The sequence below is a fragment of the Zalophus californianus genome, chromosome 3, assembly GCF_009762305.2.
Source record: "Zalophus californianus isolate mZalCal1 chromosome 3, mZalCal1.pri.v2, whole genome shotgun sequence".
NCBI lineage: Eukaryota > Metazoa > Chordata > Mammalia > Carnivora > Otariidae > Zalophus > Zalophus californianus.
In genome coordinates, this window is record NC_045597.1 from 168,977,023 (window position 1) to 169,004,525 (window position 27,503).

At 35.7% G+C, this 27,503-nt stretch overlaps 1 protein-coding gene across 2 annotated transcripts; it reads right to left on the reverse strand.

Moving 5' to 3' along the window:
• Positions 1 to 4,050: 4,050 nt before the first annotated feature.
• Positions 4,051 to 27,486, reverse strand: MYL1 (myosin light chain 1). Of its 2 annotated transcripts, none has more exons than XM_027588205.2 (7): positions 27,361 to 27,486; positions 14,277 to 14,304; positions 10,144 to 10,287; positions 7,947 to 8,120; positions 7,415 to 7,492; positions 5,156 to 5,198; positions 4,051 to 4,367 (listed from the first exon to the last, which is right to left on the reverse strand). In XM_027588205.2, the coding sequence occupies exons 1-6, from the start codon at positions 27,484 to 27,486 to the stop codon at positions 5,170 to 5,172; spliced, it is 579 nt and encodes a 192-aa protein (XP_027444006.1). In that variant the 3' UTR covers positions 4,051 to 4,367; positions 5,156 to 5,169. The 2 variants fall into 2 exon arrangements, with proteins under 2 accessions (XP_027444006.1, XP_027444008.1); XM_027588207.2 differs by lacking the exons at positions 14,277 to 14,304; positions 27,361 to 27,486 and adding exons at positions 14,556 to 14,580; positions 15,348 to 15,439.
• Between the last annotated feature and the right edge of the window lie 17 nt (positions 27,487 to 27,503).

Sequence of the window (27,503 nt, forward strand, 5' to 3'; positions counted from 1 at the left end):
CACGTGCCAAATAAGTCACATTCTTAATTTATTTTAATTCATAAAACAATCCTTTTAAAAGGCATTTTGGGGTGCCTGGATGGCCCAGGCGGTTGGGCCTTTGCCTTAGGCTCAGGTCATGATCCCAGGGTCCTGGGGTTGGAGTCTGCTTCTCCCTCTCCCTCTGCCTCTGCCCTGGCTCCTGCTCTCTTGCTCACTCTCTCATAAATAAAATCTTAAAAAAAAAAAAAAGTTCTCATCCTAAGAAAAACAGTTGGTAACTATGTGAGATAAAGGATATTAAATAAACTTGGTATGCTAATTATTTAACAATATATACAAATACCACATCATGTTGTGCACTTGAAACTAATACAATGTTATATGTCAATTATACTTCTTAAAAATTTTTTTTTATTAACATATGATGTATTATTTGTTTCAGGGGTACAGCTCTGTGATTCATCAGTCTTACACAATTCACAGCGCTCACCACAACATATACCCTGCCCAATGTCCATCACCCAGCCACCCCAACCCTCCCATCCATCCCTCCAGCAATCCTCAGTTTGTTTCCTGAGATTAAGTCTCTTATGGTTTGTCTCCCTCTCTGGTTTCATCTTATTTCATTTTTTCCTCCCTTTCCCTATGATCCTCTGTCTTGTTTCTCAAATTCCACAGATCAGTGAGATCATATGATACTTGTCTTTCTCTGATTGACTTATTTCACTTAGCATAATACCCTCTAGTTCCATCCACGTCGTTGCAACTGGCAAGATTTCATTTTTTGATGGCTGCATAATATTCCATTGTGTATATTATATATATATGTATATATATATATATATATATATACACACACACCACATCTTCTTTATCCATTCATCTGTTGATGGACATCTGGGCTCTTTCCATAGTTCGGGTATTGTGGACATTGCTGCTCCAAACATTGGGGTGCATGTACCCCTTCAGATCACTAAATTTCTATCTTTGGGGTAAATACCCAGTAGTACAATTGCTGGGTTGTAGGGTAGCTCTATTTTCAACTTTTTGGGGAACCTCCATGCTGTCAATTATATTTCAATAAAAAATAAATAAGAAAGACATTTTGTGGAAGACAAATGTGAGACTTGCTAAGGTTAAGTAATTGCCCCATGATCACTCAGCTATTGCTGCTTTAGAAGTAGTCATGGTAGGGTTCACACCTAAGCCTTGACTCTAAAGCACCTGTCCTTTATGGCATGCTTGAATTCTTCCTAAGAACATCTAACTGATGAGGGTGAAAAGTAAGCAGGAGTAAGTCCATGTTTGCTCTTTGGACATTTCTGCTGCTGAAGTATAGTTCAAATGAACCTCACCAGTTGTCATCAAATGATTACCGTTAAGTACATTTTTATACAAGTTATGGGTGAAGTCTTTAATATATATATATTTAAGTCTAAAAATATTTTCCCCAAATATATTTTGCTTTTCACTTTTAAATTCACTTTTTTTTTTATTGTACCACCAGGCATTATTGATTATTGACTACTCTAATAGCGTTATACTTATTGTCACCCTACACAATGAATATTATGAGAGGAGTTGATTTTCTCCTTCACAGATTGGAGGAAGACAATAGGAAAGGATAATCTTTGTCTTTTTGAGGATAGAAAGAAAAGCCCAACTAATCTACTACCGGAATTTCTCTTTGCCACCTGTGATTACTGACAAAGGAATTTACTGCTGTTGTTTTTTTTAAACATTCAAGAAGATGAGGAGTATTTCTACTATTTTTTTGAGTCGTTCTGGGCAACCTCAAGATCTAGCCCTGAAAAGTCTGAGCTTTGTCACTTCTCAGCAAGTCCATCTCTATGTGCCCGGGGCTTACTCATCACACTGTAAAATTGAGATCTTTGCCTGAATTACTCTATCATTTTGTTCTTCTTTAGTTTCAGTTATCTTGGTAATTTAGAGAAGCATAGCTCCTTAGTCTGGGCTCCAGATACTTGCTGTTTAATCTCCTCCTTTCTTTTAGGGTATAGCGTGGTTTGCTAAATAAATCTATAGATTAATTGTTTTCACTGGACTTAGAATTTTAAGGAAGATATTCTTTCTCCATTCTATTAAGTTCCAAGTTATATTTGCCAGTATGGAAAGAGACACGTAAATATAGTTAGAAAAAGATATACTAAGTGTTCTTTTTGATATAATGTTTCTTGAGAAATATTACCATGAAGTCTAAAACATCAATTTTTATTTCCCCGATTTAATAATCATTGTTTATTTTATTCACAGAGGAGAATGAATTAAGTTCCTGTGCGTTAAGTTTCAAATATACTTTGAAGCCCAAAATGTATATTACATTTTTTCAGGAAGGTAACTCGAAGGTAGTTAAAAAACCAAACTTGAATATATTTGCTTATGCAGCGTGGGCTTTCGAAAGTTATTTTTAAAGACTGAGGAATTAAGCACCTGTCGTTTTTGCCAGCTGGTGTAGATGTTAAAAATTACTGTCACTCTTCCGCCTGCTACTCTATTTTGCACCTGCTACTACTTGAGTTCTGGGCATTTCACACATGGTAATTTAATAAGGTTAAGTCCCATGATAGTGTACAAGATGTTATTCCACTGGGAGTTAAAGCAGTTTTATAAGGTCTTGAGGGAAAAACATTAAAGCTAAAGCTTGAGACTAAAAAGTTAGTACCTTGTAGGCATCACATTTTTCTAACTGAATAATGTTAAAGAAGTGTAGATGATGGGAAATTTAGCTATGTATTTCAAAACAAAAATGAGCCTTTTATGATTGGACTATTTATACCAGTCAACTTCTCTACACAGTGACATTCATTATTTTTTAAAAACATTTTTTTATCGCCTGATGTGACAACCAAATATAAATATATATTGAAACCTAATGCTGGTCAATTTGGTATTCATGAGCCACATTTAGCTACTGAAATCAATTAAAAATTTAATTTCAAGTGCTCAGCAACTGCATGTGGCTAGTTGTTACCAAATAGGACAATGTACATATTTACACATTTCTGTTTTCATGCAAGTTCTATTGGACAGTGCCGTGCAAAATTTCAAATTCCTGATCTTAGGCAAACATGGCCTTAAGGATCTTGAGGCCATGGTGAATTTTCCTTAAAAGAGGGATTGTGATGTCTCGACATCATCTTGGCTACAAAAGCATAGGTCAAAGTTGAAGATGTTGGCTACTGGAATCTGAGTGACCTTTGCTAAAGATGGAAGGAGCATATTGACCTGAAGTGCCCAACATCAGGAAGAAGTTTCAGCTTCCAAAAATGGATAGGCAGGCAGGTACTTTTCAGAGATTTTATAATCTTATATATTACGGATATCTTTTTAGAGAGTGGGAGAACTATTTATCACTTTCTTCTGCATAGTTGACTATTAACTTGCAAATTCTGCCTCTGTTCTAAGAAAAAGTGATACGTGATAGCATTATGAGATGGCAAAGTAAGTTTACACTCTGAACTTTTCTATCCATTGGTATTACCATTTAGGACATGTGTTAAGAGATTGAACCAAAATTCAGGGATATGGAAATGCAAAGTAGCAGGGATCATAGCAGGAGAATATTAATGCACAGGATCTTGAGTTCCTGAGTAATAATCTTACCTGCAGAGGTTTTTTTTTTTTTTTTTAAAGGAACCGCTGAAAAGTCACTTTAAATTTTAACCTTGAGGACATTCACTGAGAAGGAGCGATAGCTTATTAGGCCTTTTTCTTATGAATAGGCCAGATTGTCACTAGAAATGATAGGTCAAGCCACATATATGATGATTTACACAAAACTGAGAAAATCTGCTTTAATCTTAAATTACCTCGATAGGTAGGTTATATGAAGGTGTCTCTGATCCTATCTGAATTTCCTCAGTTCTCTCACTTTTTCAGTAACATGATGATGATGATGATTCAGTATGTTATTGCTATGTAGACTGCAGTGACTTACTCTTTAAAAATTTACAATTCATCCATATTCTGGTACAGTAACAAATAGTTGAAAATTTAAAAATTACTTTCCCTAAGCAAGAAGATAAAAAACACAACGCAACTGGAACATTCCAGACTGACTAAAATTATTTATTGATTTAGTATTTTAAGGATGTTCATTGACCCCTGGTGGAAAATGAAGAGTGGTACTTGAATTTGAGTTTGTCAGTATTTTATCCTTCTCGTCTAGAGCAGGAGACACTTGATTTGTGTGGTGTGAATACAATTTAGAGAGGAACATGAAGTATATAAAAGTTCAGGGAGTCCTTCAGTCTAGAACAGTCCATGTTGTTTTGTTGACTGAATGATGGTAAGCAGGTCTGGACAGCAAGTCATGGGTGTTATCGCAAGAAGCTTCCAGCCAGTCTTTGTAAACAATCCTTGATCTGGAAAGGAAAAGGGAAACTGAGTTAAATGTTGATTGCATCTTTTCAGAAAGAAAGCTGGGGAGGAAATAACATGAAGTACAAAAGAAGAAAAAGCACAGAATGAACCAGCACTTCGAAGGTAAGCCATTTCCTACTTGTAATAATCTAGTTGCAAGTGCTTAATTTTGAACTGTGATAACCTGGTTTTCTAGAGCAGTAATTGTTAAAAACTTGAGTCAAAGAACTTAGGCTCATACTTTTATTAGTGTGATGTTCCAGCTAAATTCATTAACTAGTCCCTGGCTTGTTGAATCTCCACTGCATAATTACGGTACAATCAAAGCTAAGGTTTACAGAGGGCAGCAAACATCTCAGAAATTTTTGCTTCTATACTTATACAAAAATGCTCTATTTCCTTTTTTTTTTTAAAGATTTTATTTATTTATTTGAGAGACAGCAAGAGAGAGAGAGAGAGAGTGCACAAGCAGGGGGAGCAGCAGGCTCCTTGCTGAGTATGGAGCCCGATGAGGGGCTTGATCTCAGGACCCTGGGATCATGACCTGAACTGAAGGCAGACGTTTAACCAACTGAGCCACCCAGGCGCCCCCCCAAAATGCTCTATTTCCAAGTAACCCATTTCAGGAGTTGAGATGGGTTGAAAAGAGTTGATATTTTCTGGTTAATATAAATAAATCTTAACTAAGAACTAATACTAATTATGTTTACAGCATATAAAGTGAAGCTGTTGAATTTTTTAAAAACACAATATCGAGAAAGCCTTATATAATAAAAAGCAAAATATTTACCTTGAGAGCTTCATTTAATTGGACATGATATGTTTGACAAAAGCTGTGGGCATAATACAGACAGTTTAAGTTAGAAGACCATCAAGTTTAATGAAAGAGAGATTTAGCAAGTAAGTTCAATCTAATTTTTCTCAGCGATAGTAGGAGCATTTATTGTTTTAAGCTTGGTACAGTCCACAATTCTTCATCCTGGATTCATAGCTTTTCTCTTGACTTTGTAAATTTCATTTGTTTTTGGAAGAAGTGGTACATTCACATGGTTAAAAGTTTTCTTTAGAGTATGAAAGAGCTTATAACAAAAACAAAATGTTCCTCACCACTGTCTCCCATCTACCTAGTTTCTCTTTACGGCGAAGTTGGTGGAGCTATTATACATATATAAGAAAATACAAATATCTGTTTCTAAAACTCTTTTTCACCCTAATGGTGGCATACTCTACAAACTCTTTTGCATTTACTTTTCTCACTGAATGACCGTAAACAAGAGGTATCATTATTTTGGGGGCACTGTAGGGAATTTCATCTTGTAGATATACCAGAATCTCTTTGATACATCCTATATTGGTGGACATTAAATTGTTCAAATATTTACCAACAACACAGTAATGAATAACCACGTATCACTCATTTCACTTGAGTGCAGGTATATCTAAAAAACCACATCCCATGATGTGGATTTGCTCGGATTATTAATACTACATCACTGTATCAGGGTTTTAATGATTGACATTCCCAACAGGAATGCATGAGATTACCTGTTTTCACACACTCTCCCCAACCCAAAGTGTTGTCAAACTTTTAATCTTTGGCAGTCATCTTATTGAAAAATGGTATCTCCATGTAGTGTTAATCTGCATTTCTTTTATTAGTAGTGAAGTTTAGCATATTATATTGATAGATATTTTTTATTTCTTTCTCTGTGAATTGTTTATGTACTTGTTAATTTTTCTATTGGGTTGTAGTCTTTTTGTTAATTTGCAGTAGTTTTTGTTTTAATTAGGAAAATGAGCTTTTGCTGATACTGATTACTTTTTTTATGGTTTGCTATTTGTCTTTTGACTTTGCTTCTGGTGGCTTTTGCCATATGGATTTAAAAAAAAATTATGTGGTTGCATTTATCAAAACTTGTAATGCCTTCTGGGTTTTTATCAGCGCTAGAAACACCTTCTCACTCTCAAAGTTATAAAATAATTTGTCCATGGCTTTTATGTTTTCAGCTCTTACGTTTAAATTTTTGAACCGTTTGAAATTTATTCTGGTATGGGATCCAGATCTGACTTTATTTTCTAGATGACTCTTCACTTGTCCAAACAATATTTATTGAATGATTCTTCTTTTATGTAATGTATTTATGGCAATAACCAAATGTAAAACGTTGTTTATGGGAAAAAAGTGAAGTTTAATCAAGGTTGTCAGTGAAGATGTGCTTGGCTGACTGCTTTCCTTTTCTTCCGTCCTCTCCTCTTCTTTCCTCCTCCCTCCTTTCCTTTCCTCTCTTCTCTCTGCTTTTCTTACTTTTTCCCAAGTCATTAGACTTCATAAGTCTACATTTACATCAAAGCTATCAGCATAGCTTTGTTGAAAAGTGGCCAGGTTAGTGTTTTTGGGAGGATAGATAAGTTTCTCAATTTTACTGGAAACTTTAAAATTTACAGATTACATCATGTAATTTTATTTTGCATCTTTATTTTGTGGGGTGTGTTGTTTTTCAGACCCCCGAGGTGAAGCTGCTGTAAATTGGTAGCAGGACATAGATAGTCAGCCATGAGATGACTTTGATTTCAGCAAAAACACCAGACAAGAAGAACAATGAAATTTTAGCACCAGCCCTTCCATTTATGATGTGATCTTCACTCAGTAACTAGAGCTCTTTGGCCCTCAGCTTCCTCATTTTCATAATTGCTTGCTGTAAAGGATTTTGAGATCTCTCCAACTTTTATATTTTATTACACTTCATTCAGACACAAAACCTGTCTATCTTACAGAGATTTTATAAAGATCTAGAGAGAAAAAAATACATGTGAAAACACATTGTAAGCTGTATCACAATGCATAGGCGTGTCAAAGCCCACTGGAATAAAAATCTTAGGTATACAGTCAGATTCTTAGAGTTATTGTATAATTGATAATACTAAAAAAAACATGAGTATGTTCAATGAGAGAAGCAAAGACAAAAAAGTTATTTTAAGCTCACAAGGAGTCCATCAACAATGCAATCTGTTAAGAGTTGCGGTGAGCGCCAAGCACATGAGATCGTACCTTCATAGTTGATGCAGCCATTGGAGTCTTCTTGACCCGCCATCAGGGCTTCCACTTCCTCCTCTTTCATTTTTTCACCTGATGAAACAAAAACTCTTTGCTCAGAAAGAAGGCCAGGGGATATTTTCTAAATTCCATCATAAGTGATCAGTTTTGGGTTTCTGGAGACTATGATTAAGCTCTTGGAGGACAGAAATCAAGCCCATCCTGTTCCTCTGGTACTTAGTATATTGTCAATGAATTGTTTTTAAGTGAATGAATTAAATACATATTATCCCTGATCATCAAAACTCTATCCTATAAGAACTGCGATGCTTTGCTTTACTTATTCATTACTAGTAACTTAAGTTACCATTTCCCCCAAACAAACTCATTGAGACTGAGGCCAATGGAAATGGTCATTAATTTTTGACTATTCTGTTTCATCTTGTAGCTTTACCCCTTACCTGTTTTGTTAGAACTTGATCCCCCTAATCATGCTCTTTCCTATATATGCTGTCCTATTAAGTCCATTGAAATAAATTTTCCTTACCCAATGTGGCTAAAACATGGCGGAGTTCAGCACCCATGACTGTGCCGTTGCCCTCCTTGTCAAAGACACGCAGACCCTCAACAAAGTCTTCATAAGTGCCCTGGTCCTTGTTGTTGGAAATAGCTTGCATCATGGGCAGAAATTGTTCAAACTCAATTTTCTTGGCATTCATCTCTGGAAGAAATTGCAATTGAGAGAGTTATTAGCTATGATAAAATGTCATTTCTGAATCACAAATTAAACTTGAGAGTTCATTCCAGAAGATCTAAAATATCTTCATATAGCTGAAATTTCAGTTGGTAAATTGCTGATGACAAAAAATTGGTAATAGCTAATAACATGAGCTCTGGAGTCCTTGTGCTTAAGCTTTTATCCCCAATCCACCATTTACAACTATGTGATCATGGACAACTTTCTTCATCCTTTTGTACCTCAACTTTTTCACCTGTAAAACAGAGATTCCTCATAGTGTTAGTGTGAGCACTGAATGAGATAATACCTGCAAAATATATTATAATACCTGGGATAAACTGAGTGCTCAGTAAGTGTTAGCTACTTTTTATTAGTATGGTCAATTTAATATTTTCTATAAATGCCAGAGAAGCAATGCAAAAAATATACTGATACAACAAACCCATTAGCATATAAATACAGTAAAACTTAACTTAAAATATATGCCTCCTTTGTCCTGAGCTTTTGTAGAACCTACAGTTTCCTTAAATTTTAAGTAACTTTAAAAAGAAGCCTATGAAGAGAGTGTGTATGTCAAATTCCTTGTGATCTCCTGACTTCTTTGCAGTTTAGAGGTCTGGGGATGGTAAGGTTTTCTTCAGTATGTTAAGGTAAATTGCATTCACAACAAAAGTATCAAACAGACTATCCAGATGATGTGAATGGATAAAGTTAAGTAACCCTAAAATTAAAATTCCCTTTTACTAGTCTTTCCTCATAGAATAAAAATGGAATAATATTAAAAAGATCAAACTTGAACACTGACTAAATGAACATTTACCTAATAATTCTAAAGAAGATGGATGTTTTGGTAAGTTAGAAAGTGGCATCTACAGAATAAGATCTAGCTATTGTTCTCTCACTTTATCTCATGCTCTCAGCTACCTTTTACATGATTTACCTGGACATTTTCCTCTAAAGAAAATGAAGTTTGAGAAAAATTCCAGGAGACTGATTGAGAGGTAGGTTTGCTTGAAATCAAATCTACTCCTTCCCACTTTGGTAACAAAGGAGCATAGTCTTCTCAGTTATCAAGAGAAAAATGAGATTATTTGCTTTTTGCTTTTCCCTCTTTTTTTTCCCTCATGGCAAAGATAAACAGCCCAAATATCTACTTGAAAAAATTTCAGTGTTGTCTCATGTCTTTTGTTCAGGGTGGTATTCTCCAATAGACTATTACCCTTTGCCATGAACCATTGGGATGAGAAAAATTTTTTCTCGTTCCAGACTAATAACTGGATTACTGTATCGAGCAAATGACTTCTATGATGGTGCCACTTACATATCTCAGTCTTTTGTTGCAGGATTTGCTTGCAGGGGTTATAGGTTTGGGCTTAGATTTTTAAGTCTTCTTGTAAGTCTTTGGAAATAGAAAATACTCTTATTATGGTGACATTCTGTTGATTCTTAATTAGGAGAGCTGAGTTACTTTTAAGATGGTCACAGACAGAGCACTGGGCAAAGTCAGCAAGTATTTTCAACCTCCTGAGAGCACTGGGATTTTATTTCCACAGCTTTTGCCAGTGAATTGCTTTACTGAGTTGCTTACAAAGTATATTGTGTTTTAGCCATATTTAACACCTTTGTCAAAATGTGTTTTTGCCTTTGAAGTTTTGAGAAAAATGTGCGGATATGGATATTATTCATTAACCTTTAAATTATGAACATTAGGTAGGATGATGATGATGACGATGTTAGCTTTAGGTATTATTTCATTAGCATGAAATTTTGTCATGCTTACAAATTCTCAGAGGAAGGTTAACTTATTTTATGAGGAAAAAACTGAGACTCTAGACAGCCAAGAGGCACACTTACCACCAAGAGCAAATTAAACTCTATTCTGTGGATCTTATTTCTCAATAAATTCTCTTTCTCTTACATACATGCACGCTCTCTCTGTCTCTCTCTCTGTCTCTCTATCTCTCTCATGTGCGTGTGTGAGCTTGCTTCCCAGCTGCTTGGTTACCTTCATTGCTGGGATTTCCCAGCACCTTCTTGACTTCCGCATTGGTGGGATTTGTGCCCAGAGCTCGAAGGACATCACCGACCTGGCTTAAGGTGATCTTACATTCACCTGTTCTGTCAAACAGGAGGAACGCCTCCTTGAATTCTGCAAGAAGCAAGAAGCATTAGGGTGCTTTTTTTCTCCTTCAGAACTATAAATTACCTCTAACTTCATCAAGGATCCGGTTCACACTCTCCTCTGTTTTTCAACTTTTGTAACCACTTACAAATCTCCAATCTACCATCAAGAATCCAGTTCATACTCTCCTCTGTTTCTCAACTTTTGTGACCACTTAAGTTGTCTTTGGACTCTCCCTTTTCTTAGCTCAAACTGCCATTGGCAATCCTTTTTGACATTTCTTTTTTGGACTGCTTTAAAACAGCATTTCCAACTTCAAATCATATATTATTATTAATCAGATATGGAAATTGAAGCTCCTTGTCATATTTATTCATATGTCCTTCATCTGCCTGGGAAGCAGGATTGGGTTAAGAAATTCTGAGGTCTTGAGAAATCTTTTTTTTTTTTTTTTTTTAAGGTCTTGAGAAATCTTAAGAACTCCTCATAATTAAGAAAGTTAATAAAATTTCAAGAAAACAAATTTTCAATCAGGGATGTGTTACATGAGGTTAATCCAGATTTCTCAAATTATTTAGAAAAACCTCCTCTTGAAGCACAAATTTCCTAGACTCTCCCCTTGACTAGTTATCTTCAGGTGCAACTTCATTTTTCAGGAAAAAAAATTAGAAAGGTGAAACAAACCTTTAAGTTCTAGAGTGTCATTTAACCAGTGTCTGACTTTAATAGGCTCCTAGTATAATCAGTTTGGAAGGAGAAATATTTGTTTGGATCTATCACTATGATAATATTTTTAAACTTTACTCATCTTCAGATAATACATATGACAACATATTGCTATATTAGCTTTAGAATTTAAGTATACATTTTTTAATTAAAATTTTATGTAGATAATTGTAAGTTCACAGGTAATTTTAAGAAAAAATACAGAGAGATCTCTTAAATACTCTGTCTAGTTTTCCCCAATAGTAACATTTTGCAAAGTTATAGTATACTATCACAACCAGAATGTTCCCATTGATAGACTCCACCAATTTTATTCAGATTTTTCTAGGTCAATTTGTACTTATATGTGTGTACATGTAAGTACATATTTTTAAAGTGTTGTCTATTTTTATCACAATCACTCTATTGCTAACTTTCCCTAAATTTTGTCATTCTCTGTTGGTGGAGCTATTTTGGCCTTTCACAATTAAGAAGTGTATACCAAAAAACCCAGAAAAGGGTAGTACTATGGATTAAGGGGCCAGAAATGACATTTTAACTGAAACTTCTAAACATAATATAATTAAATTTTCTGGGGAACCCAAAAGTACTGATGGCAACTTGTTGGAGTTAATCCTAGCAACACTCAAAAAACCATTTGTGAAGGAATTGGTAGAGCTGAAAGAAGTGTATTTGGGCCATTAGTGACCTCAGATCAAAAGATGCCATCTAGATAGATTACTCAGCAAAGTACCCTATTTTATCATCCATCCATCCCCTGATCTAAGGTTGCACCAGACATTATATTCACAATCAACTATAGATCATGTCGCCATTGTTTGCTAAAATTTCCCCTTCAGATTCTGTGCAATTTGACTGTAACAGATCATTCCCCTAAACTAAAAAGCATGCTGTAGGCACAGTGGGGTCATTAGTCAAATATTATTTTTCGTCTTTCTAAGGGACATGTGAAACTGAACTATTCTTGTTATTGGCTCCAGGCTTTCATGCAGATTGCTCAGAGGGCTCACTATTACCCTGGTCAGAAGCTGATATAGAAATAGGATTTTATGGGCTGTAATAGAATCTCTCTGGCATTAACCCTTTGTTGATTTAACCACCTAGGACAGAAAGATACTGCTCTTCCTACCTCAGATTTTTAAGATTTATTCTCTTAAAGAGTCTAGAATAATGGATTAGCAAACTACTGCCTACAGGCTGCGCACCTCTTTTTGTAAAATAAAGCGGGATTGGAATACAGCCTATAATACATTTATGTATTATTTATGGCTGTTTTTAAACCTCAGCGATGGAGTTGAGTTGTTTTCACAGAGACTGTACTCCCAATAAACCCTAACATATTGACAATTTGGCCCTTTACAAAAAAAAAATTGACAGCCCCTGGGCTAGACCAACACTGTTCTAGACCTTTTTATGACAATCAAAATGTTCTATTTTGGGGCTACTCAAAAAACCACCTGTGGCCCCTGAGCGCTGAAATATGACTAGTGCACCTGAGAAAATAGCTTTTTAAATGTATTTATTTTTAAGTAATTAAAATTTAAGTTTAAATAGCCACATGTGGCCAAGTGGCAACTCTACTAGAGAGCACAGGACGTAGACCTTTAGAATGTGAATAATTTTTGTTTTGTTTTCTTTTTTCTTTCCTTGCAACCTGTGATACCTTCAAACAGAGCAGCCATGACCAAAACTCTTTAATCACTGAACAAGGAAGGAAATGAAGGAAGTTTTCATTCGTTTCTGAAAGCATTGTGTTTCCATTTAAATTTCAAATGCTTCCATCTTTTTTCCTGGCAAGAGAAAACCAGTCCACCACACCAACATTTCCTGAACCTCTATACCTAAAACCTAGTTCATGTGTGTAGCTATGGGTTTAAGGGTCAACAGGAAGTCCTGTCCCTGCGGGGGTTTTTAAGTCTTCTGTTGCTTTGTCCCACCAGAGTTTGGTCAAAATGACACTGTAAATGAGATTTTTTAAGAGGACTGGGTTGCAGTAGCTGATAATGTAGCAGCATCACTAGTTAAAAATGCATTAAGAGTCAAACAAATGATAAAAACCACCAGTCCTTTGTAGTATAATTTCAAATGCTCTTGAGTTCTGAGCCATCAAATCACCTAATCTCTTGACATGAGACCATCAGCCATGATGTAGATACATGTGAGTTTCTACTGCAGCAAATATTCTTCTTTTTTTCGTAATTGATGTCCAAACATGAATATTTTAAGACATTGAAACAGACTGAAAACGGGGAATTTTTTAGGTAGAGAACCGAGTGTTTGCATAGGTACTTATTAAGCACCTATAATTATAATTATATATTACATATCATAACATATATACATACTAGTTTTTATGACCAATATCCTAATTTATATGCTATCATTCAACAAATTTTTTTCTCCCTCTCCCTTCTATAGATGTACTTCTGTCTCCGTTTCTTTGAACTTGGGCCACTTCCGCTCCATAAAACATTCGCCCCTACGCCTCTAGAGAACAAACCTATCTGGGGGGGCGTGGGATCTCTTGGATCCAAAGATCCGAGGGAGAAAAAGTGGAAGTGTCAGGGAAACTGCTCAGGTTCTCTTGAATCTGAAGAGTTTGAAGTCTTCTGGTTAGTAACAGTTTTTATGAAATTTTTCATTAGTTTAAACTGATACCAGACTTTGATCCTGTCAATAATGCTTTGGGTCCTTGAGCAAGTCCTATCAGCTCTTTGAGAGCCTTGTCTTGTATTTCTAAAGACACACCAGGAGACGTCTAATGTTCCTTGCAGTTTTATGATAAACTCCTCCTCCTTCTTTGCCTCCGAATTTACTTTCATTCTATATCCACTTCACCTGCTTCTCTCAACTCATGACCATTGAAATTATGTAGGTCTGGTAATTGGGCAGTTTCACAATCAATATTATTTTCTAGATTAAACAATTCAGACCTGCCAAATCTTTCTTTAGGGATTTGATGAACAGATTAGCCGTTCAAAATCTCCAGGATTTTTGGGGTAATATGTATGGTATTGGCTACTGTATCAAAATGGTTTTATGTAGAAATCAGTGAATACAAGGACCTATTTTATGGTAGCTGTCTTTTGTTTGCTTAAACCTTTGATTACTGATTATAAGCAAGGGATTCACGATGAGAAAACTTAGAGTGATTGCGAGCATTTATATTTAGAGTGGCAACACCAGTGGGGATGATTAGGAAGAGCTAATCTCATCCCGAGGGAGTCGGTTTTCTCACATGCCGCCTTTATGAGTGTGCACATATTAACAATTGTATCTTTTAAACTTACCATCCTGCTGTGCCTTAGAGAACTCGATCTGTTAGAAAAATTAACCACAAAGAATATTTTAACCAAACAAAAATATCCTGATTTTTAAGTGTATCCAGGCTCATTCCCTGAGTAATCTTCAAAGTAAGCTCCAAAAGTAAGCCAACTTTTCAGAGTTCAGGCATAGCTTGGACACTAACAGGTTGAGCCACGCAGAAACATGCCTTAGAGATAAGGGATATTTCAGAAACGAGGCAGTGCTCTGCCTACGTGTGGAGTAGAGAAGCTCAATTCACTTACCAGCAATCTGGTCAGCACTGAAGGACTGCAGTGGCGGGAGAGAGGGAGAAAGAAAGAAACAACTAGTACTCTTTCAAATGCATTGACAGAAGGATGAGTGCTCGCTGTTCTGAGATTTTTAGGAAGACATGTAGGTGTCATAGAATAAGGTTGCCTTAGGATACTTTCGAATCTAGGAAAAATAAGCTATTGCGAAAGATAGTTAGGGAACATCTCTCTGTATCTTCATCAATGAATCAACGATTTAACAAATGCTAAGTCAAATAACTTCCTGGGATAATATAGTAGCCTGTGATGTATTTAAGATATGTCTAATACAGATACCCTGCATTCAGAAATACAGATACACTGCATTAAAAAGATCTCCTTAATTCTTTCTTCTATTTAACTAGTAGGTTTTTGCTCGATGTGTCAGAAGTGGTTTACTTAATTTTAGTTATCTTCATCAGACTGTTTGTAAAGGTATAATATTTTGCTATACTAGCAGTTTCTGCCCCTCCCCCCATCCCCAGTTAGATAGAATAAACCTTATGTGATATAGCAAAAGTTAGTGAAGCATAAAGTACTACTTTGGGGAGTAAGATGTATTTTTTCAATTAACATAATAGCTTGAATTAATCTCTTCTATCCTCACCCCACCTCAACCAAAAGCAAAAGCAGATTCTATAGACTTATACCGAATATGTTCTCCCCTCAATTCTGTTCCTTATCTGTCTGCCTTTCTACTCAAAAAGGTCATATGCACGATTCATATCCTCCTATAAAGGACAAACCGTTTCTCCTAGGACCCACCATGGCAGAGCCTCTGGGCTGCGGAACAGCGGCAAAGCTGAAGAGTGAGCTGAGGGCCGCTCCAGTCCCTGAGTGGGGCCTCCTTCCCTGAGGCTGCCTTTTATTGCCGGGGAAGCTGTGATCTCACAGCTAGCATCCGGTTTCAGAGACACATGGCCACTCCCTTTGGAGAGTTCTTTAGCTTTCTTAGGGCAAAGGGAAGGAGGGCTCTGTACCCTGAGGGCTATTTTTAGGCAACCAGAACCTAGGAGTGGACAGCCATAATGAGACTGAAGTCTGTCAGTACTTTTATGGTCTTTATCCCTGAGACAGTCTCTTGGAGCCTCTTCCTTTAAGAAGCGTCTTACTTGTTCAAGCGCAGAGGAGCTTAGAATTTCCCTCACACTCAGGCTGACCCCTTCTCTTGGTGAATTATGGACTTTGCAAACTTCGAGTCAGCAAGTTTTGATATTTAATGGAATTTTTTGGATGGGACAAGCTTGGGGTTTCAAATGGCAATGACTATAGAAGGAACATCCTCTGGAGCTCTGTCCCTCGTGGTAAAGTTCAGAGGACGTGAAAAGGCCATGCACATTCTTCATGTTTCTTAGGGTTCACCCAAGTGACAATGTGATCCGTTCTTGAAACCTCTCATTAAAGACCACTCTTTTGCAAGTTGTGCTCTGAGATGTAGAGAGTGTATCTAAGCCAGGGGTGGTTTGGAGCTCCATTTTCACCATTCTGCTTTAGCTTTCTTAACACAGGGGTGGGTATTTTCCTCCATCCTCAGTCTCCAGAAAGACACAAAGCAGGGGCTGTTGAATGCCAATTTATACTTTAGGATTTTAAAGATGTCTATGGGATTGGCTGGTAATGGGTTTTCGTGGCAGCTTACCTGAAAATAGGGGGCAACTCCCTTCCGAGAATGGTACTGTGAAAAGTGGTACTAGGAAAGATCAGTCCTAGCATGTCCACTGATGTTCAGACATGTTTATTGGTGTTCTACATACCTAAAGCAGGTTATAGGTGTAAAGAATGTTGGAGATAAATTTTGATTTGAGTGCTGTCTCAGCAATTGTTTTTAAAGGAATGGTCACGCCAAGCATGAAGTTTCCCCCTGCTAGACAGTTGAATACTTTACAGCTTTCCTTCAAACCATTTAGGAAGAAATCAATATTTAAATGCATATCACTTTTTTTTCATATCATTTTTGTCCAAAGTTTACAAAAGTAGTGAAAAAAATCTCATAGGGTCAAAATGAGGATTAAAAACATAATTTAAAAAATATTACTACCCAGGAAAACATATTTTCATAAATAAACATTTTGAGAGTTTATAAGAAATGGAAGCTAATAGAAAAATTTAAGTGCTTTAAATTATTAGGGGGAATGGAAGGGAGGGACAAAGGTGGAAATTTGTCACCTTTGATAATTGTGTAATTTGGAATCTCATGATTTTTTTCCTTCAAGTTTTTATTTAAATTCAAGTTAGTTAACATATATACTAAAATTGGTTTCAGGTATAGAATTTAGCGAGTCATCACTTACATGTAACACCCAGTGCTCATCACAAGTACCCTCCTTAACGCCCATCACCCATTTAGCCCATCCCTTGCCTACCTCCCTCCATCAACCCTGGAGTCTCATGATTTTTGATGCCCAAATTAAAGCCATGAGAGCAGACCATGTTTCTTTGTGTTCTTTTTAGTCTTGTAATTAGATTTATGTATTGTGTCATTAATTTGAATTGCCCTATGATTAATATTGAGAACCAGTATATATCTTTAGTAGAATTAATAACTATAAATAAACAAATAAGCCATCAAAAGTGCCCCACAGAATGCTCATTTTCTTTTCTTTTTTTTTGAGTAGAAAAATGTGTCCTCAAATTCATATAAAATATCAATTTGTATAAAATCTGTAGAGTAAACTGGAAAGTCATTTTAAAAGTTGTATTTATGCTATAAATAATCTATTCCTAACCACTTGGATATTATGTAAAGGTTTGCTATTATTAAAATAGAAGAACAGGCAGTTGTCAAACTATTTCACTCTATTTTTTCTGTATATCTTTACCACAAAGAAGACCAGAGTTTAGATTTTTTGTACCTATTGAAAATCAAAGTAAACATGTAAGCAAGTTATTGACAACGGTAGAAAAGGCTACAGTGTAGTCCATCCTAGAGAATAAACTATAGTTTAAAAGTTAAAAGACGTGAATGCTGTGCTCATAGACTAAATGGGAAATGTTACTTTATCTCTGGTACACTCACAAATGATGAAAAGTTTCTCTTGCCTCTCTTTCTTGGTGTTGTAGTGATGAAGTAATCAGCTCTTTGAACAAGGCATGATATAAATACAAAATGTCAGCTGATTTTGGACTCAGTTTGCTGTGTCATCATTTGGTTTGTTTTAAAAGTTAGACTTAAGTCTCTTCTATCTGGAATGCTCTCCTCTCATCTCTGTTTCTTAGAAATTAAATATTCAAAGTCCTGATAAAATCTTCTCTTGAAAGGACCTTTTCTTTCTATTTACTTAGCTCCTTTCTTCCAACTGAAAGATGTTTAACCTTCCTGGTTGTAAACTTCTGGAAAACCCAGGGCATTACTGAAAGCCATTTACCTTTGTCCATGATGCAAATTGGACATGGGCCCACCCCAATTTCTTCCTGCCATCTAGAGAGCGGCCTCTGCCTTATTCTTATATTTTATTCCCCATAGCTCTATAAAATACCTTGTTTGCCTATATTAGTTCAACAGATTTGCAATAAATTAAAATTAGGACACATGTATAGTAAGTTCCTCCTTCAAACATGAGCTTCTCCTCTAGAATATTATATTCTCTGAGGGAAGAGACTTCATCATCTCCTTCAAAGAGCTTCCATTCTGCAAGATGGTGCATATGATCTCCCCCCAGTGCTACACGCCCAGCATCTAGAACTGCCAAGCAGTTGCCAAGCGTGCAGCTAGGCACGCTCATTGCTCGTTTTGAATTATTGGTATATGTACCTTTGTATTTCCAGAGCCTTTCCTTACATTTTATATAAAGTTTATGATCAGGAATTCTAATTTGCCAACCCTTGATTTGCTTTTTAACAGGGCTTTTCCATCTTAGCCTGATACCTGTATTAGACTGTTAGTCTAATAACTACATTCCACATTTTTGGGACTCATGTACTCTTTGGTATTGGATTTAGGTAAGTAGTAGTTGACTGTTACTGGTACTGAAAAGGATTTTTTATTGCAATGTTTCATTTTTCTATCGGTAATCATGATGTTTGGTTAACTGATTAAAAACAAGATAAAGCTTCTGGTATACAGAAGGAATTAATTTATAGGGAAAATGTTAAAATGAATTTAATCAAAAGGCTCTGAAATTGCTGTATGTTAAGCTTTAGCATAACAAGAAAAGCTATAATTAAGGAGGATCTGGGAGACCTGTGATGTTGAATACAAGTGAAAATGCCCTAGGAAGGAACACAGACTATAGTCTTTAAACAACTTCATCTTCCCTGCAAGATGGAATGAGACTAATGACTGGTAAGGCTAAATTAAAGAAGTTAATCTCACCAGGGCCAGTATTCAAGCAAGAAAACATTGCTGCACGTTCTCTAATTTAATGCCAGGCAGAGAGGCCTCTAAAGACCCAGGATGTATGCAAACCCTAAGGAAAATTTAGATGATTTATTTCCACTCTAATCTCAGAGTTACCAGGACTCACCATAAAAGGCCAGCAGAAATACCATTTTGGAAATAAAGAGTTTTGTGCCTCAGAATAACTCACTTCATTTAAAGGAGATCAATATTTTTCATTGCATCTGTTTTTTTTTTTTTTTTTTTTTTTTTTTACCTCAACAAAGGATATACTTAGGCTGGTGACTATAATGTGTTATAAAAAGTAGAAATTAAGAACAACAAGAAATTAAGAATACAATACCAGTCCAGCGTGTCTAATATAAGAGAGAATAGATGGCTGTACCAGATACATTGATCTGAACAGAAGGGGAAATGAGTAACTCTGTGCTCAGAAAGTGTGGACTAGTCAAAACTGAATTTGGTCACATTAGAGCAAACGCTGAATTATTTAAAATAACACAATTCACACCTACAAGAATTAATGAGAAGCCTAAGTGAATTTTAATAAAAATTTAAAAATGTGACCTAAGTCTATACTTTTTCAGATTTTTCATTAGCTTTCTTATGGCTAATAATTGATAGAGTTAAGATTTAAGAGTTGTACCTTCTCCACTTTGTACACTCGTTTGTTTGTAATTTATTAAAAATCCAAGTTATGTTTTTGTTTCTCTTTTTATTTTTAAAATAGGAGCTTAGAAAAATTCTTGGTGTATGTGTTTTAAGAAATTAAAAGTATCTGCTTTTTCCTACTTATCTGGAATGAAAGTTCCTCTTGTGACCACAGGGATATATGAATATTGGCATTACCATTTTAGAGATTTCAGGTCTTTTCATATGGTGGAGAGAGAACTAGACAGGGATTGAGGTATGCAGAATTTTGTTCTGTGATAATAAAGCGTGTGTCTTTTGATTAAATAACTTCTCTTATCTGGGTCATGGCTTCCTCAAATATAGAATACTGTGTGATTTCTAGGGTTACTATGGTTCTGCAATGTTATGAGTTTTCCATGCTTTTGACAGTAGAATCTACCTCAACTTGCTTTTTTAATGGAAAAGGGCATGGTGCTTAAAAATTCAAGAAGTAACATTATTTTGAAGTAATCTAGAAAAAGAGAGGTTAAAATGTAATTTCATAATACTGTATTCAAGTGAAGCAGATGTTTTAGAAACAAGAGAAAATGTACCATTGGGCACTTACTAGGTACAAAGACTTCACTTGCCACAGTGGAAGGAGGAATATACAGTTGAATACGATGTGGTTTTATCTTTAGGGCACATTTTTTCCCTCGGGCTTCAACTCACTGTTATTAATTTATGACCAGAAGAGCAAGGATTTATCATCCATATAGTTTAAATTTTTAACTAGTATAATTAAAGCCATGACTACTTGTATATTGCAACTTTTGCCTTCCAAATTCTGATTTGGAGTGAGAAACAAACTGTAGAAGTTGATGTAGAAACAAACTATAGCAGATCTTATTTTCATACAAAAAGTATTTCAGTATGAGGAGAAGCAGAAGAAAGTGTAGGATCAGCAGACTAAATATAATCCTTTCCATAATTTCCATGAGTCAGATGGTGCTTAATGCTGGGTAATTATGGAACGTCTTCCAAAGACAACTTGCCAGGGGGTTCATTTGCAAAATTAAAATGTCAAGAGTCTAAATTTGGCATTGTCACTTTGTGGTCTCCTTGTCTTGCAAAGATTTCATTATCTTTACAATTAAAAGAGCTATTCACTATTAATTGGTGAACATACCCATTCCTTTCCAAACTGCATTTTACTTTGCAAAGACATTATGCAGTTACGTATAATTCAAAATATAATTTTAGAGAGTTACAGAATGTCCTTTAGTACTTTCCCACTCCATTCCACCTGTTCTCTTCTTGTACATCATAGATGTTTCAGAGTGGAAACTTGATATTGATACCTAGTGGTAGTCTCAAATAATTTTTTATTTGTTCCTGAGGTTATATTCACACTGCAAATGGATTGATACTGCAATTTGTTACATTATAGATGTATTAAAAATTAATTCATATTATTGAAAGGCCAGGGTAAAAAAAAGACAAATTCTTTTCTTTTTTTTTCTCTTTTTTTTAAAGTAGACTACACACCCAGTGTAGAGCCCAGTGTAGGACTTGAGCTCAAGACCTTGAGATCAAGACCTGAACTGAGATCAAGAGTTGGATGCTTGACTGGGCCACCCAGGTGCCTCAAAAATGATAAACTCTTAAAGTTACATAAAGTAAACTTAGAGACAACTTATAAATATTTTCACCCATTTCTTCTAATCAGAAATTCATGATGTGTGTTCTTTTCCTACTTCTTTTCCTCAAGCTAGTTAAGGTTAAGATTTAATCATTATACATGTGGTATTATATTTCTACATATCACTCTAAAGGATATATGGCTGATATTTCTTCCCAGTTTCAATCATGCTATCTATCTGTAAACAAAATAGAGATCCCATACCTTTGTTAGAATATTAGCCCGATGGCAAAATTTGGAGGTCAGTTTTGGTATGTGTATATTTAATTAAAAAAACAAAAATTGTTTTAAAAAATTTGTCTGTTTCATTACATTTAAGAGCATTTAAAAATACTTTGGTATAGTTTATTTTCTCCAGCTCTATCTTGATATAATTGATATAACAGTGTAAATTTAAGGTGTACAATGTGATTTGATATGTGATGATTTTGATATTCTGAAATGATCACCACAATAAGGATAATTGATATATTCATCATGTCACATTTTTTTTAATTAAAAAAGTGTGTGTGTGTGTGTGTGTGTGTGTGTGTGTGTATGTGGTGAGAACTTTTAAGATCTACTCTCTTAACAACTTTAAGGTATACAATATGGTATTGTTAACTATAGTAATTATGTTGTATATTAGATTCCAGAACCTATTCATCTTATAACTGGAAGTTTGTACCCTCTGACCACCTTCACTCATTTGCCCCATCCCTAGCTCCATCCCCGGCAACTACTAATCTACTCTCGTAGCAGCCTTTTAAAAAAAAATCCATGTTCCATTTACAACTTTTTATAGGAAGCTAGAGCAAAGTGACTAAGAGTCTTTCTAGGTCTTCCCAACTTCTAGCTGTAAGAGAGAACACTCAGCCTTTCAGCAACAGGTGCAGAGATAGGGGAGAGGTGAGGAGAACAGAGTAGTGGACTGCCAAGGTCAAAAGTCTAGGTGAACTTGCTCTGATGTGTGCCTGTCACTCCCTCCACTGGCTACACAGGGTTGTGCAGGGTGACATGAGATCTACCCTACCTCACATCCTTAAGAATAAAAAAAAGGCTTTTTTACACATTAGGGTTTTTTTTTTTTTTTTTTTTTTTTAAAGAGTGGGAGAGAGAGAGAATCCCAAGCAGGCTTCACTCCCAGCGTGGAGCCTGACATGGGGCTTGATCTCACAACCCTGAGATCATGACCTGAGTTGAAATCAAGAGTCAGACACTTAACCAACTGGGCCACCCAGGTGCCCTTTCTTCATGCATTCTTTTTTTTTTTTTTAAGATTTATTTATTTATTTGAGAGAGAGAGAAAGAGTGCAAGCGGGAGGAGGAGCAGAGAGAGAGGGAGAGAGTCCTCAAGCAGACTCCCTGCTGAGCGGGGAGCCCTTTGCGGAGCTCTATCCCAGGATCCCGAGATCATGACCTGACCTGAAATCAAGAGTCAGCCACTTAGCCGACTGAGCCACCCAAGCACCCCTTCTTCATGCATTCTTAACAGCAACTTACTCTTTATAAACAGGAGGTGGTTTAGGATATGATTACCACAGTTGACTCTGGATTTGGCTGAGAGGTTAAATCCTAGCTCCATCACCTAGTTATTTGATCGTGGACATAGCACTCAGCCTTATTAGACTCAGTTTCTTTTCTTGCAAAATGAGGCTAAAAACAACCTCAATATACTGTTTTGAGGATTAAATAAGATAATAGGGCACAGAGTTAAATCTCAATGAATATTTATTATTATATTACAAAGAACTTTATAATTTCCAAAGCCTTTCATGGGCTATGACATCATTTGATTTTTCCCAAGAATTCTTCAAAGTGGGACTGGGTTTGTATTAGCCTTATTAGAGCCGAGAAAAAAGAATTTGTAGATTAATACAGACAATCCTGTACCTGGACCAGAACAAGTCAGGTGTTGCAAATGTATACAGAATATTTGCCTCCACTGAATACCCATCAGTAAATAGATGTATTTATTGGGAATGCTCTATTTCCACATTACCCCTTAAATTGAAAGCTTAAATCTCCCCAACTGTGCAGTAAATTATTGAGATTTGTTATCGGATGAGTTTCTGTCAATGCATTCTGTACCTTTACCACTTTTTGTAATTTCTCCTGCAGTATCTAGTCAGAGATGACCTGATTGAATTACAGTGAATATGGTGAGAATTAAAACTTAAGCAGCACAAGGAAAGACACAATTCAAAGTTTCATCACCTCATAGCAATCCTGGCATATCAACTAAGGCATGCATCATGCAAAACATTTACTTACACATTGAAGATTTTTAAAAATCTAGGCACATAGTCATCTCATTACTTGTTTTCTTTCATCATTTCAACACTTGGCTGAAGTGTTGGGCAGCAGGTGTTAATTCTTATGTTTGCACCTGCAACTATACTTATGGTGGATTTTAAGTCTTACACTTGAGATTCTGTCAGGCAGTGTTCTTTAGCCTGGGCATCATTGTTGGAAGTGTCAGCTCTCTGAAAGCAAAGAGTGCTTAGAACCACCCAGGACAGCAACTTTAATGTTCAAATATCAGCAGTTTTGTGTTTTTTGAAAAGGGTACTCATAGAACATTCATGGGCATAGGACATCAGGTAAGCATTCCCTCCATGAATATCAAAGTTTTTGTGTTAGAACAACTGAACAAATGTTCTAAATAACCAACAAACTAGGAAATCAGGTTGGAAAGCACATTACAGAAATTGATAAAACTAATTAACAATATTAAAGATTGTTCAGAGTTTAAGGGGAGTTAACTTTATGGCTGATAAATATGGTATATTATATGGTAGAACATAGATATTAGCTAGGAATAGTATTGAGGAATTAAATATTACTATTCCTATGCCTGTAGTCCTACACAGAGATAGTTATTCTTACACGTTAGCATTACTCAAAGTCTAAAGGACAACCAGATTTCTTTTTTTAAAATTTTTTATTGTTATGTTAATCACCATACATTACATCATTAGTTTTTGATGTAGCGTTCCATGATTCATTGTTTGTGCATAACACCCAGTGCTCCATGCAGAACGTGCCCTCTTTAATACCCATCACCAGGCTAACCCATCCCCCCACCCCCTCCCCTCTAGAACCCTCAGTTTGTTTTTCAGAGTCCATCATCTCTCATGGTTCGTCTCCCCCTCCGATTTCCCCCCCTTCATTCTTCCCCTCCTGCTATCTTCTTCTTCTTTTTTTTCTTAACATATATTGCATTATTTGTTTCAGAAGTACAGATCTGTGATTCAACAGTCTTGCACAATTCACAGCGCTCACCATAGCACATACCCTCCCCAATGTCTATCACCCAGCCACCCCATCCCTCCCACCCCCCCACCACTCCAGCAACCTTCAGATTGTTTCCTGAGATTAAGAATTCCTCACATCAGTGAGGTCATATGATAGATGTCTTTCTCTGATTGACTTATTTCATTCAGCATAACACCTTCCAGTTCCATCCACGTCATTGCAAATGGCAAGATCTCATTCCTTCTGATGAGGACTGCCGGATTTCTAATCTTATATGATTTATGAAAGAAAGTTTAAAATCCAATTAAGTTTTGTTCTTTATCAAGTTTTCAGAAAGTTAATGAACACATATAACAGCTCTATTAATTTCTTTAGAGTTCATTTTCTCTGCTTGAAAAAAATTTGTAACTTATATGAGGTAATATATCTAGAAACATCATTAAGTGATTAAAAGCATCATAATATGAAATGTTTTAATGTACATTTTAATTAGCCTTGTTACCTACTGGGATGAAATTAAATTTTATATAGTTCTCAAGTTGTACCACATTCGTTGGTTATAATACCTATAAATGTGCACTGATTTCATATTGATGAATGTAAATCATTGAAAGCATTTAAAATTCCTTTACAAAATTATGTTAGTTTCAATCTTGTTCTTTTCATTTTCTCTCTATTAGGAGTAGGCTCTCTGAATGAAACATAAAGGTTAAATTCCTCCTGTTTCTTCTAGATTCATTTAATTGCTACTTTTTGGTTTGCATCCTTATCAGGATCCATCCCATCTCTCGTTTTGTAATGAACTAGTGAAGATGGAACACACCTCATCACTGCAGAGACGTTCTAAGAGTATTTTTTCTTTTGCGTAGTTGTGCTTGCTACCTTAGTTGTATTGGCATTAATTCAACATATAGATGAAAGGATAAACCAGTTTTTCAAGATTTAAAAGAGCATCATCACTTCTCTGCTGTGTACAACTAATCAGTTTAATTTTAAGTGATATTTTGTCTTTTCTTGGAGTTTTCTTACTGCCAAAGTAAATAAATGAATAAATAAATTTACTTATTCATTCATTCAGTCAGTCATTTTGTATTTCTTCAGGGAAGAAAATTAATGCCTATATTCATTAGTGGGATATTTCCTTTTCTTCTTAAGAAGGCACATTTTTCTCCCCCAGATACTTGTAATCCTAGATGCAAAGAGGTAATATTGTCTTATAAATCACAATAAATACAGAGGAATAGCTTTGACACTGATTCATACCTCTACTCTTAGGATAAAGTGGAGAGTCAAAAAATACCGATGATTGGAATTATTGTCATGGCCGTAATCACATTCATTATATAATGTAGTCAGTGTGCATCTATAAAGATACATTAACTAGAATTGCTGGAGTTGAAAAATTTGTTTTCCTCTTAATGAATTATATGCAGTCTTTTAGGTAGAAAACCATTCATTAGAAGATCTGACATGCATTTCTCCTCCTAAGTGGATATTCATTAAGAATAGTTCCTAACCAATATTAGATTCTCTGACCAGCTTTTTTCAAATATGACTTTAGGTACCTACACACTCAAGATAAAATATTTCACAATCCACTCCTACTTTGGAACATAAAATTTCATGTTTAACCAGAATGCTACAAAAATTATGGATGTATTCATTTAATGTCACCACATATATCTAAGGGTGGTCCAATGCAGTATTTATGTCAGAAGTATTTTTTAAAATCTGTGATTATACTAAATTACTCAATGAAATGTTTATTTATAGGCCAGCTTTGTCTTTGCAATTAAATAGTATTAAGTTAGCAAAATTTAGATTTACTATGTACAGAACTTTTGGCTTAAGAGAGAAGATCACCTAATAAGGCCCTTTAGCCTGTTAGTTTTCCATATAAGGCAGAGTTCATTAGATAAAGATTTTCAAAATGTCATTCAGACCAATCCAGCCCCAGTGAAGGAGGAGAAGGTGCATGTTTGAGGGATCACATCACTGAGAGGTAACAAGCACATCCACTACATCATTTTACCATAAGCAGGTAATCTTTTGGCAGTTGAGAACTTTGATCACAGCCAAGTGTTGACACAAAAATCAATCACATTCTCCTTAGTTTAAGATCAATATACAATAGCTCAAAGACATAAGCTAAAAGCCATATAACAAGTTTTATCGTATTTGGGGGATTAGTTTCATTTAGAAGCATCTCACACATTCTGAATTAAATACTGTATATAAATAAACAAGATGACAGTTAGAGTCACTGAAACACTTGAGTGCATAATTGTCTTCACTGAGATCTAATTTAGTGTTGTATCAAATTTTATTAAGCAAAGCTGAAGGGGGAATTAACTTGAATTGCAAAAATCTTCTCTTTTTCAGATGAAATAAAGCCGCTGTCAAATAAATACAGCCAGGACAACTGGGTCATCAGCTGTTTTTAAACTTTTGGAAACAAGTAGGGGCGGAAAATTTCCTTTTGATGTAGCATTAAGGTAAGGGATCCAGTTTCTACAGAGATTTTGTTTCAAATGAAACAAGATGAAACAAAACGAAACAAAATAAAACACTGGTGTAAGTATTGGTAAAACACCTTTGCACTTACACACTTTGTCCCTAAATTGCACTCTGACCATTTAGGGGAAAAAAGAAAACCAGAGAACAAAAAATGAGAGCAAATACAGGTTCCACAGACACTATCATATTCATTGGAATGAAATTATATGCTAGAGTTTATTTATTTTTTAATCAGGATTCTTTTCTCCCCCAATCTACCAGTCCATGTAGTAACGCTGTCTCTCTCAATGAAAAATATACCCCTTTGCAAGTTCCTAGAGTTTCCTACTGTTGAAAGATGTTTCAGTGACCAAACAGTTCACCTCTTTAGTTACCTTAATGGCAGAGAGGTCAATTTTTTCTTCTTTGGGTTTGGCTGGGGCAGGTGCAGGTGCAGGTGCTGGGGCTGGGGCTGGGGCGGCAGCAGCAGCAGGTTTCTTCACATCCTTCTTTGGTGCCATTTTGTTAAAAACAATGG